Source organism: Azolla caroliniana, unplaced genomic scaffold, assembly GCF_043228905.1.
Source record: "Azolla caroliniana isolate FFs.n. ecotype wild unplaced genomic scaffold, voAzoCaro1.0.p SCAF_7, whole genome shotgun sequence".
Classification (NCBI taxonomy): Eukaryota; Viridiplantae; Streptophyta; class Polypodiopsida; order Salviniales; family Salviniaceae; genus Azolla; species Azolla caroliniana.
Genome location: NW_028230442.1, coordinates 18,823,763 through 18,837,198, shown reverse-complemented (window position 1 = coordinate 18,837,198; position 13,436 = coordinate 18,823,763). Strand labels below are relative to the sequence as shown.

At 37.2% G+C, this 13,436-nt stretch overlaps 1 protein-coding gene across 2 annotated transcripts; it reads left to right on the top strand.

Moving 5' to 3' along the window:
- Positions 1 to 5,423: 5,423 nt before the first annotated feature.
- On the top strand, positions 5,424 to 12,724 carry LOC147862191 (putative phospholipid-transporting ATPase 5). Of its 2 annotated transcripts, XM_087322482.1 has the most exons (11): positions 5,429 to 6,868; positions 7,483 to 8,837; positions 9,007 to 9,117; positions 9,222 to 9,498; positions 9,567 to 9,655; positions 9,785 to 9,893; positions 10,009 to 10,218; positions 10,866 to 10,991; positions 11,071 to 11,169; positions 11,250 to 11,441; positions 11,609 to 12,724. In XM_087322482.1, the coding sequence occupies exons 1-11, from the start codon at positions 6,446 to 6,448 to the stop codon at positions 12,260 to 12,262; spliced, it is 3,645 nt and encodes a 1,214-aa protein (XP_087178608.1). In that variant the 5' UTR covers positions 5,429 to 6,445; the 3' UTR covers positions 12,263 to 12,724. The 2 variants fall into 2 exon arrangements, with proteins under 2 accessions (XP_087178609.1, XP_087178608.1); XM_087322483.1 differs by lacking the exons at positions 11,250 to 11,441; positions 11,609 to 12,724 and having other exon boundaries at positions 5,424 to 6,868; positions 11,075 to 11,169.
- The last annotated feature ends 712 nt before the right edge of the window (positions 12,725 to 13,436 follow it).

The following is a 13,436-nucleotide window of genomic DNA, read 5'->3' as shown; positions in this document are numbered from 1 at the left end:
AAGATGTTCTTTGGAAACCATGTATTATACTTCCTTTTTATGATGGTTAGATGGTTGTTTGCAGCTTGAAGTTTTGAGAATACGTTATTTCATTGAAGTATATGCATGATGCTCAATATTTGTCATGGGAGGTCGAATGGAGAAAGGGCTGATAGTCATCCTGGACCATATTATGAACAGACATTATGTAACATTAGATCATTGATTGATGCAGTAGAACATTCTTTGATGCATGGACACTTGATAGGATAGTGGTTGGACAACTTCTCTAGTACAACTTAAAAAGTAATTTCTCGTAGAGGTATGGGGGTGCACACCCCAGTTTAGTTTGGAGATGCCAATGCACCACATGTATGATGTGTTATAATCAGATGCAACGGTTGTACTAGGAAATGTATGTCTTTGCTCACACTCAATAATATTCATTTGATTTGTTGAAGTTGTCAGTCAAAAAGACTTTTAGAGGGAATGAAATCCAAGATGGAAATATGTGTGACAGCTATCAATGGAGAGAGAGGGTTATCAAATTCATGTGTTAGTCCATTCGTCTATGACACTTTTGGCCATTCTAGTTTTCCATAATTCCCAAAATCAAACAGAGCTATGATTTTTGAAAATGTATTACGAAATAAATGCAAAATGTAATGCTTCACAGAATAAATATTTTATGGTCGATTTTGGTAAAGGGGTGGCATTTTTGGGAATCATGCCAACTAAGAGTAGCATTTTGATTAATTTTGTGCATTACTTGTAGACCATGGGTCCTATGTCCTGCTTATTTCTGAATTTATTGTGCATACCTCGAATGAATATTTTTTGTCGTTATAAAGCACGGATGTCAGCCGCGTTATTAGAATAGGATAAAATGAGAACAACAACATTTTGATATGGGAAAGACTTTAGAATTAAGCCTAAGTTTGACTTTGTTTTTGAAAAACTAGAAACCCTCTTGGAAGTTATACACCTCAATACTTGAGCCTTATTCACAAAGAGGGTTCGCTATACATCACTCCATTCTATATCACATGCATTCAACACTCAAATTAAAAACCCCAAACTTTTTTGTAAATCTTTCATGGCTTAAATATTCCCTTTCTCTTTTATATACAAACTCTTTCTATCGTATGCAAATTGGATGTGTAGGAAATGTATTGAAAAATATCTTTGATTGAAACAACATGACAAAGTTACATATACACTATGGACCATGGTGACAAACCCCCTTCCCTCCTTGAGATTTCATTTGCTAAAATCTTGTATATTTTTCCAACTTTCCAAAAGCCCCTTTTGGAATCAAGACCCAATGTTATGTACAATTCTTTGAATTTGAAGATTGGGTCCTGATTGTGAAAGGGGCTTCTAGAAAGCTGAAAAAATAGACATACATACATGATGACTCCTTTAATCACCAGTTTGCGTGCATGCTTTGTGAAAATGTATCAACCAAATATAAGCAAAAACACGTTTTGATTGTTGACAAACGGGGAAGCAAAAAAGCACTTTTCCCTTGAGGTATACTGTATGAAAGAATGTATGAGAGGCTAGGGTCTTTCCTAAATATTGGAACATGGTTGCATTGGGAAAGAGAAATTTAAATCCGACTTTACATTGTCAAAAGTTCTTGAAATTTTGTTAGAGTTTTGAGCAATATCTTCTTGACTAACACTTCTTGAGGAAAAAGATAGATTGTTTTAATGAATATCAAAATTTTACAATACTTGTATTTTTTATTGTTTCCAATATCTTAATAATTAGGTATTTCTACATGGACAAATATTTAGATTTGAATTGTATTGAAACAACTAGAAATGTGGGAAAAATATTAGATTTATATGTAATGTTACAATGAAAGTTAGTATAAAGAATGACAAGTGGTTAAACCTCTTGATGCTTTTTATAGACATGTAATTAGAATCATTTTTCTAATGGCCTAATCCTGTAATAGAAATCAAATTAAGACATTAGCCTCAATGGGTTTATCACGGACTTCACTAAAACCAAAATGTGGAAGTAATTATTTAACTATGAAAATATACGCCCAATGCACACAACACAAACACCCTCAATTACAAACGTATTGTCTAGTGGTTAACACACCATTTTAGATCCGTTTGATTATTTTACTCGAGGGAGGGGAGTTGGATCTATCCTTATATGTGTTTGCATTTCATTGTAACCACTAAATAATCATAAACCGATAACAAATAAAATGCTCTTACCTTTGTACGTTTGTGTTTCTGGGTACACAGAAAAGCAACAATGAATTATGAGCTTAGACATACTCCATATAACAAAATTGTTGTGAATGCTACAACTAACCTCGTGAAGTGTGATTCACAAGGAGAGTTTGTTACTAAATCATATAACACAATAATACTTTTTCACTTTAATTTACTAGCAACTAGCCAAAACAAATGTTTTGTTTATTTATTCATAGAGTGGGCCACACTGATGATGGCAAGTTGTAAGAGAGAATATTTGTGTTTTTGTATACATGTTAGGATGTTAGAAGGTCTCGGAAGTAAGACAACGTGAGTTGTAAGAGAGCATCTTTATGCTTTTGTATACATATATGGTAGGATGTTAGAAGGTCTCAAACTAAGATGGTGTTTTGTTTGCAACTACTTATGGTAGATGTACCATACGGTACATGCAATTGTAGAAAACCCCAAACCGGTGACTCAACAATATGGTATTGCCCCAATTCACAACAATGTTATATTTTGTGTGTCTAGTTTACCTTTGCACACCAAGGAATCAATCAAGAGTTTTTAATGGTTGGACTCCCAAACTCAAAATGTTCTATGTTTTGATTACCTAATTGCTAGTTATACTAGAGCAATAAGTATGAGTTTTGAAGCTACTACTTTGCAAGAATGCGAGTAACTCCAAGGAATTTCATCCAATACCATCATACATGGTTTTTTTGTTTGAAGGCATGTAACAAGTTGGGAGTTGTAGAGAAACCTTGCAAATTATCTTATTGGAAAAAACTTGGTTCAACACATACTTCCAATCAAATACGCATGTCATATCTTCTATGAGTTATCGTTGAGAAAATAATTTGGAATCAAATGTCATTATAAGGGCCATGTTATTTACACATTACTCAAAGACATGTGTAGATCCTATTTACTCAATTGATTCAACTTAATAAGTTCCATAAAGCCTAACGAAATCCTTCGCCAAAGTCTTTTTATCTCCACACTACACCATTTGGAAATGTTTGATGGACACCGATCACCTTTTATGGCATCAACACTACCATAAATTTATAGAACAATATGTCGTTTTGAGAAGAAAGGAAACAATGTGGTGAAAGTTGTTGGTTATTGTTGTTTATAGATCTCTTCATGTAAGAGCTTGGGTTGCATTGGGCACATATTTGTGCTCTCCACTGGAGCCTAGGAGTGATCTTTAAAAAAATACACAATCTACATGAGGCTACATTCTCTACGCAGTAAACAATATTGTCTTACTAGTTACAACACTCTTTTTAGATTTCATTGTATGACCTTTTGAGGATGTTACAATATATCATTATTTGGTCCTGGGTCGATATTGAAATCAAGAACTTTAAAACATGAGTTTTGTTTAGCGCATTTTGGTCTTTTTGATAGTATAGTTGCCTATAAGGCATCGTAAACAACTTTTTTGACTTTAATTTCAAAGAAGGTAAATAAGAGAACCTTCAATGTACGCGTTCTTATGTCTACAAGTAGAGATGTGCTAGAGAGATAATTTTAGGTTGATTGCGATTGAAATGAGACATAATAATTCATCTCCGTTGAGTAATAAGCCTTTGTAGAGAATCGTCTAATTCATAATCTCTATATATTGCCACACCATTATCAACTAGTTTTCTTCTTCACCAACCACGTTCTTCTTTCATATAATTCAATACTTATTATTCTTGTGCCACGATGGCACCATCCTCTCTTACAAATAATTCATCTCATCATGCGACTTACTTTTCTATTTCCCACATCCTAAAGCCGAGAACATTTCAAAGCGAGTATTATACCTCACATTTTGAAGAATATTTTGCGCTTTACATCTCGAATGGGATTCATGGCCCTAAACATGTTGGCCATACACGCACATACATCCAAAGATCACAACCTTTTTAAAAAACCAAGAATGCTGTTAATTTCCTTTTTTCAAATGACATTTCGTGTTTGCTTCAATTTCAAAGAGTTGTTCACGCTTTTTGCATTTTCTCTGTTATTTTACTATTGTTATCTTTCATCGCGAAGAGTGTTCTGTCCATCCAAGGATCCCACGTGTTTCCGGAAGGAGAAGCTATGAGCGAAGCTTTTGGGTGAGGGGTTTGACCATCTAGAAGGTCTTTTTTTAACAATCCACAAGAGGAGGCCAACTAATATTGCGATGATCATACGCAGGGTCTCTCAAAGATATTCGACACTTTCCGATGTTGCAGGCGGATGGACAGATCCACAATACTTGTGATCTTTGAGGGTGGGACTCAGGGGATCTCTCAAAAGTTTGTGACACTTTCCGATGCTTACGGGGGCAGATGGATCGACAAGATTGCGAGGGTTGGACTTGGGGGTCTCTCGAGAAATTCGCGACACATTTCGATGCTACAGGCGGGCGGACAAATCTGGTGCCCGACAGTAGACCGATTGGCAAAAGCCATCGGGGTTCCCGAGTTTAAAGAAGAGCTTCGTTCTAGAGCGATGGGCGGGCGGATGGATGGACGGGAAAGAAAGCCTTTGGGACACTTTTCGATGCTACGGGCAGGCGGACAGGTCTGGTGCCCGACAGCAGGCCAATGGCAAAAAGCCTCGGGATTCCTGAGTTTAAAGAAGAAGGTCTAGATTGATGGGCGGTGCGGGGCGGGCGGGTGGACAGACGGGAAAGAAAGCCTCCGGGATTCACAAGTTTTAAAAGAGGAAGTCCGACTGCTTTGGACGGAAAATGGGCGGCTGACGGCGACTGACGGCGGTGGATGACGGCGACTGACGGCCGGAACAGACAGCCGGAAAGACAGAGACTGAGAGAGACTGAGAGAGAGACCCATTCAAAATTCTGACTGCAGGAAAGAGCAGCGTGGAAGGAGAAGACCACAAAAACCCTAACCCTAACCCTTCTCTTCTCCTCCACGTTATTCCTTCCTTCCTTCCCATCCGATCCGATCCGATCCGATCATCTCTGTTCTGTCCTCCTCTGATTCGCCCGTCTTCTCCGTTAGGGTTAGGGTTTCTTCTTCTTCTCCTTCTTCTTTCCGTTCCTGTTCCCCTTCCCCGCTACCATCTCCTCCCCTGCGAATTCCCTGCGAATTCCCTTTGTTCCCAGATTCCTCTCAAATCTGTTGCTCGATATTCCGTTTCTCCTTCAAAATCCATAGAACAAACTCGATCTTCTTCTTCGTCTTCTTCTTCTTCTTCTTCTGTTCTTTTTTCCTGATCTACTGCAAAGGTATATTCATATCAATCCTATTTACTTCCATTTCGCATGAACGCAGCAATGTATACGCACGAATTCCAATCTTGACTTCTAACGCCTTCTTCTTCTTCTTCTTCTTCTTCTTCTGCAACAATGCAATGTATAAAGATTCAATAAGGATATCGATTTGATCTGCCCTTCTGCAACATGTACCGTAAAGACATTGAACCAAATTTGTTCTTGTAAATCCATTGTTAGGTGTATTCAACCGTCGTTGTTCTCCCACTATTTCTGAGCTTTTCCCACACTCCTTTATGTGGGGATGAATCGATCAGCTATTTTTTGAGCAGAAATTGCGTCACAACAATTCGCTCCTTGTTGATCAAAATTTCTGCATTTTTTCGTTCTCAGGTTAACTGATTGATCGATTCCCTTTAACCACTAAAAAGGCATCAGAAAAGATAGCTTATTTTCTTCAAGATTCTGTACTGGGTTGTGCAATCAAGCCATTCTCTCTTTTATGCTGGAATTGCATCAGAATTTGGATTCTATCATAGCTTTTTTTCTAACAGAAGATTGCGTCAGGAATCGAGTTTCTTTCTACAAGAATCTGTTTCCTTGTCAGAGAACTTGATCAATCAGTTCTACAATTTGATCACAAAAAGATTGCATCAGGAATTTGGCTTCTCTCGACAAGATACTGTCTTCTTGTGGAGTAATTAATTAGCTCTCTATAATAATCACAAAGGAAGTATCAGAAATTTAGCCTTCATATCTGCTTTTTTCAAGATTCTGTCCTTGTCGAGCAATCAAAAAATCAAGAGTTCATCTTCTAAGCACGAAATTTGCAGATAAATTTGGATTGTTTTCACGAGAATCCATTCTCTTATAAGGAATTGATCAATTCATACCTTCTAAGTACCAAAAGGTATCAGAAAAAGTTAGATTCTTTCTTGCAAGTGCTTTTCCTCTATCGAGCAATCAAGTGGTTTTCTTTCAGAGTTTTTGGTTTCCATAGCTTCTTCGTTTCACAAAAATGCCCCCGAAACAGGAAGATCGGAAAGATCAAAAGAGGAAAGGAAAGCTAAGACTAAGCAAGCTTTACTCATATGCATGTGTAAGGCCAACAGTATTGGAAGCAGATGATTTAGTTCCTTTAGGAGGTCCTGGATTCTCTAGAGTTGTTTTTTGTAATCAACCAGGAAGGCATAAATCAAAGCCATTCAAATATAGAGATAACTATGTTTCCACCACAAAATATAATATTGTCACATTTTTACCTAAAGCTTTGTTTGAGCAGTTTCGAAGGGTTGCAAATTTGTATTTCCTTATGACTGCAGCTTTGTCTCTCACACCATTGACGCCGTTTTCTGCTACCTCAGTCATTCTTCCACTTGCTTTTGTGGTGGGAGTTAGTATGCTCAAGGAAGCTATTGAAGATTGGCGAAGATATTTGCAGGTATTTTTATTGGTTATTTTGCAGTGTTTGTGTTTTTAATGGTAATTATATTCAGTATATGAGTTAGTATTGTTATTTGTATCGGATGTAAATGCTCTGGGAAAAAAGTGCCTAATGCCAATTGTAAAGTTTCAGTTTCTGGTCTACTTTTATAATTCTTGTAGTATTTTCTCCTAATTTCCTATTATATCACAAAAATGCAGGTTGGGTTTGTTGGCTAAGGAAGGAAATTGTAATATATTATCGCCCCTTGTATTATTCACTTAATTTTGCCTAGATTTTTGAAGTAATTTAACTGAAAAAATGCTTAAAAAGAAACAAAATGTGAAAAAAATAGATATTTTTTCTGCACTATCTCATTGCTCCATATTATCTTACTTTACTAAAATGCCGGTTGTTGGTTTCAAGTTGCTTGTTGGAAATATACATTTAAGGGAATGAAATCTGGCAGACATGTATAGTTTGTCTGCCATATGCCTATTAGTTTGTAATATTGACTCATATTGTCCTATTACTGTAAACTAGGAAGAAACATTTTGCATAGAATGATTTATGTCTGTCAACATTATGGTCATTGCCATTCTATTATTGACTAGTGTCCATGACCTTTCCAGGATAATGAAGTAAACAATCGGAAAGTAAAGGTGCATTCCAACAATGGGAAGTTTGTTGACGTCGAATGGCAACATATTCGAGTTGGAGATGTAGTTCAGGTCCAGAGAGATCAATTCTTTCCAGCAGATCTTCTTATGCTTTCATCAAGCTATCCTGATGGCGTTTGCTATGTGGAAACCATGAATCTAGATGGAGAGACCAACTTGAAGTTGAAGAAAACACTCGAACCCACCTTGGAACTAGAAGGGGATGATAATTTTGCTGAATTTGTTGGGATTATTCGGTGCGAGGACCCCAATCCGAACCTCTACAGTTTTGTTGGCAATATAGAGTATGATGGTGCTACCTTGTCACTAGGTCCACAACAAATCTTGCTAAGGGATTCCAAGCTTCGGAATACACAATATGTGTATGGTGTTGTGATCTTCAGTGGCCATGAAACGAAAGTTATGCAGAATGCAACGGATCCTCCCTCTAAGAGGAGCAGGATTGAGCGGAGAATGGATTATATCGTTTATTTTCTGTTCAGTGTGCTTCTGCTTATTTCCGTCATTGGAGCAATAGTGTTTGGGATAAGGACAAAACTCGACATGCCGAATTGGTGGTATATGCGCCCAGATAATACATCCAATGACTTCAATCCAAATAATGCTGTTTTATCTGCATTTTATCAGTTTATTACTGCCCTTATCTTGTATGGGTACCTCATTCCGATCTCGCTTTATATCTCGTTAGAAGTTGTTAAGCTATTTCAGGCAAGGTTAATAGACCAAGACATCCACATGTACTATGAAGAAACTGATAAGCCAGCTCATTCACGTACATCGAATCTAAATGAGGAACTTGGCCAAGTCGATACAATTCTTTCAGATAAGACCGGAACTCTGACTTGTAATCAAATGGATTTCTTAAAAGCTTCTATAGCTGGAGTCTCTTATGGAGTGGGGGTTACTGAAGTGGAGAAAGCTACTGCTAAGAGGATGAAAAAGAATGATCAAATAATTAGTGATATTCCCTCTGAAATCCCAATGAAGGTTGATGACAACGAAGGGATTGAAATGGCAGACATGCCCCATGTGAAAGGATTCAACTTCTATGACAAACGAATCATGAATGGAAAATGGGCGCTTGAAGCTAAGCCAGAGGTAATTCAAATGTTTCTACGCATTCTCTCTGTTTGCCAGACAGCTATACCAGAAGAAGATGATGATGGTAGGATTACTTATGAGGCAGAGTCGCCCGATGAGGGGGCATTTGTGGTTGCAGCCAGAGAACTTGGTTTTGAGTTTACAAAACGAACTCAAAATGGGGTGTACATCAGAGAATGTGATCAATCAGGCCGGTTGGTTGAACGGTGAGGAGTAACTTATTCTTTGTCATATGCATTGGCTGACTAAGAGATTTTATAGGGAAACTGAGATTATTTTAGAAAATGTAGTGCAATGACACAAACACACACATATGCACACACCCTCTAGTAAGGGGAAATTAGAGTCTTTTTTGCTGAAACATTTTGTCAACAGTGAATACAAGCTACTCAACTTATTGGAGTTCAATAGTACTAGGAAGAGAATGTCTGTGGTAGTTCGTGATGAAGATGGTCAAATTTATGTATTCTGTAAGGGTGCAGATAGGTAAGTGGAATTGCATTTAACAATTCTCTATAGTTAAGCACTACAATGAATATGCGTTATATTTTTTAAAGATTGTGTCCAAGAGAATTCTTTTTTTTACACAGTGTGATCTTTGAGAGGCTTAGTAAAGCTGGCAGAGAGTTTGAGGAGGCCACAAAGGCGCACCTCACTAATTATGGGGATGCAGGATTACGAACACTTGCTCTAGCCTACCGGAAGCTCGACGAAAGTTCTTATCAACAATGGAATGAACTGTTTTTGAATGCAAAAACTGCAATGGGACCGGGTAGGGATGCTAAGCTTGATGAGGCATCAGACATGATAGAAAAAGAGTTGTTCCTTGTTGGTGCAACAGCTGTTGAAGACAAACTGCAAAAGGGGGTTAGTAATTGGATTTCAAAATTGAGTAGAAGCTAATGAAACCAAACACTCATAACATGTGTATTCAGGTGCCGGAGTGTATAGATAAACTTGCTCTTGCTGGGCTTAAGATATGGGTTCTAACAGGGGATAAGTTGGAGACAGCTATCAACATTGGGTATGTTACATTATATAGTGATTGGCATAGATTTTCATGTGTGTCATTAGTACTTCAATTGCACATGCACTGGAATGTATTCTCTGTATAATGACTCAATATTATGGTATTCCCTCTTAATGCATGCAGATTTGCATGTAGTCTGCTCAGGCAAGACATGAAACAGCTTCTTGTCACATTAGATATTCCTGTTGTCAAGTCAGCCGAAGATCTCAATGACAAGGATGCATTGATGAAGGTGTTATTTGATATTTATATTACTTCCATTATTTAATCTTTAAAACTGAAAACTTAGAATGTCTAATGCTATCGATAATCTTTGTATGGTTTCAAAATAATTCTTTGATTTTCAGGTTTCTAAGGAGGCTGTAATGAACCAACTTGCAAATGGACAACAAGCAGTGAGCCTGGAGCCAGGTTCTGATATGGCCTTTGCACTAATCATTGATGGAAAATCACTAGCATATGCTTTGGAAGATGACATGAAAGAGAGGTTCTTACAGCTTGCTGTGAAGTGTGCATCAGTGATATGTTGCCGTGTTTCACCAAAGCAAAAAGCCTTGGTACTATCTTGTTTTCTCCAACCAACTGTATTTTCTCACATCATAAATTAGGTTTTTGATCTGACAAGTTTCATCATAAATTTCAAGCTACCCATAGGAACCGCCATAAATGATTGAGAATGAGAGTAACAAAAGTGAGGATAGTCACAGTGAATGACCATATTTTCAGACTCCCCTCTCATCATAACAGGGAATCTCCATTTTGATTTTGACCCCATTCTCCAGCCTGAAATGTGTCCCATGTGACGCTTTGATTTTGACAATGGATGTGCTCTCTTGGCTCTACCCTGTTTCAACAATATAAGCCTAGTTTCAGTGCTATTTTATTGTAGTTTCTAATATCAAGGCTGTTAAGACATAGTCACAATCAGGAACTTGATGTAGTTGTGATTGCTTGAAGAATGGAAAATCCACTGGATTTAGGGTTTGAATTTAGACAATATATGGTTTTGGCAAATGGATTAATAACACGTTTATCTGTCGGTGAGATAAAACTTTCTTAACTATTTTGTCATACACGCTCTTTTAGTTGTCCTTAGTTTGGGTGGTAGTTTACAAACAGTCTTTTGCTCTTTCCTATGTTTGATCCCAGATTCTTTGGGGTTTATTGATATAAACAGATTGAGTTTGTTCTTTAATTCTCAAAGGTAACCAGATTAGTAAAAGAAGGTACAGGGAAGACCACTCTGGCAATTGGTGATGGCGCAAATGATGTTGGCATGATTCAAGAAGCCGATATTGGTGTTGGTATCAGTGGGGTTGAAGGCATGCAGGTATATATATTACATTCACTATTCTGCTTTAAGAGTTTGGAGAATTGTGAGCATAAGGCTGTTTATCTAATTCTGGCAGGCAGTGATGGCAAGTGATTTTTCAATTGCACAATTCTGCTTCCTTGAACGCCTCCTCATTGTTCATGGTCATTGGTGCTACAAGAGGATTGCAACCATGGTAATGGTTTTATTCAGACTAGTTGAGTTTGTTTCATGAATACGTTTAGTGTTCGTTTCTTATGAGAGTTTGTTGTGCAGATCTGCTATTTTTTCTACAAGAACATTGTCTTTGGACTGACACTTTTCTATTACGAAGCTTACACAAATTATTCTGGCCAGACTCTCTATAATGATTGGTTTTTGACACTTTTCAACATATTGTTTACTTCCCTACCTGTCTGTGCTTTGGGAGTTTTTGAGCAGGATATTCCAGCAAAACTGTGCCTTGAGGTATTGTTTTTCATCATTGCCAATTTATGATCGACTTAGTTGATACTTTGTATTGCTGTACACTTCATTTCTACCACTGAATGGTTTAAGATGCTGTTATAAATTTCTTAATTGTGTCCTTTTCATAAGACACTCAATTATTTGGGACCTTTATTTGAAATATGCAGTTTCCGAGTATTTACCAACAAGGCCCCAAGAACATGTTCTTTACATGGGCACGGATCTTTTCTTGGATGGCTAATGGGGTTCTTGGTTCGTTGCTCTCATTCTTCATTATAATTACCATTTTTGGACATCGAGCTTTCCGAGAGGATGGTCAAATATCAGGGTTTGAAGTGTTTGGTGCGACCATGTATACAGCAATTATTTGGGTAGTGAATTGTCAGATTGCTCTCACAATAAGCTATTTCACAGTGATTCAACACTTTCTTATATGGGGAAGTATTGCCATGTGGTACATATTCCTTATTATATTCGGTCTTATGTCTCCAACAATATCAACCACAGCTTATGATGTCCTATTAGAAGCTTTGGCTCCTTCTCCAAGATATTGGATCGCCACATTCTTAGTGGCCGCCGCATGTGTTTTTCCTTATTTTGCTTATATAGCATTCCAAAGGCGTTTTATGCCTATGGATCATCACATCCTTCAAGAGATAAAATCTCTTAACCAAGACCTAGATGACCCGGAGATGTGGCGAAAGGAGAAAAAGAAAGCTGTTGAGAAAGCGACGTTTGGTTTCACTGCTCGAGTTGAGGCAAGAATAAGGCATCTAAGGGAGAGAAGGTATCAGCATGGTCATCTAGGTAATGGGAGATAGTGGTCAAATAACTCATGATGATGAGGATATCACTGACACACTGTTCTTCCTCCAACGAAGATGCGTAGATGACGTTTCATCTATATGTAGTTATTGTATAGCTTGTGACGACCCACGACCCTCACCTTTAAACCTTACTGAATTTTTTTCTTGGAAGTGGCACCTGAGACCTAATGCATTCTTTTTTGCTCAATCAGAATGATAAGTCCCCTCATATAACACATGTACATTTCGTTGCGGCTTTTGCAACTAATTCAAAGTTCACAAGTTGCAAACTACATGCAATATTGTAAATTAACCAAATGTAGATATAGCAAACAAATTTGGTGCTATGCACAAACATCCTTTGTAATAATAATAATAGAAAAATTCCCCTGCCTTGTATTTCAACATGAGCTCTTTTGTTGTAATAAATATACATTGGGAGCCTCAGGCCTCACTTTTAATTAAGTTTTTTCCTTTCATTTTGCACTCTAGGATGGCACCTCTAATGAATATAGTGAGCTTTTATATTAAGCCCAATATTTGTTGCTGTCAAACACATAAATGACTCGTGGCTTGCATAAAATTACATGTGATTATTTTTTAAGTTCCAAAGCTCTTCAAAACATCATGATTGAGATCATGAAACAGTTTTAAAGGGCAAACCATGTAGGTAAAGGTTTAAGATTGTTGTTATGCGATGCTCTTAATGACAATGTCGTTGGGAAGTTTGATATACTAAAATTTGAGATTCTCATGTTAGCAAGGAAATCAACACTTGGAAAAGCAAACCTGATTATGGGCAAAGATGTTGATTGCAAAAGCATAAAATCAAACTTTGTTGGATCTTTGACCATGACCCTTTGGTATCTACTATATTAGATAAGTAGGATGGTGGTGGTGTTCAATTTCCATTTACCATAAATTGATTCAAATTTGTATAGATGTCTCACAATATATGCAATGCGATAGAATGAAATCAAGAATTGTTAATTTGTAGTTGGAGAGTTTCTTGGACTTATCTATTCCTTTTTACATTTCTAGATCATAAAGCCAAAACGTCATTTATTTGAAAAAGATGTTTACCAAGTCAAGGATCTAATGATAAATAATGATCATTTGATCTCGTTCAATGTGGAAGCAAATACATATAAATTATCATTCTCAAAGAGAAATTTGTTATACAACGGAG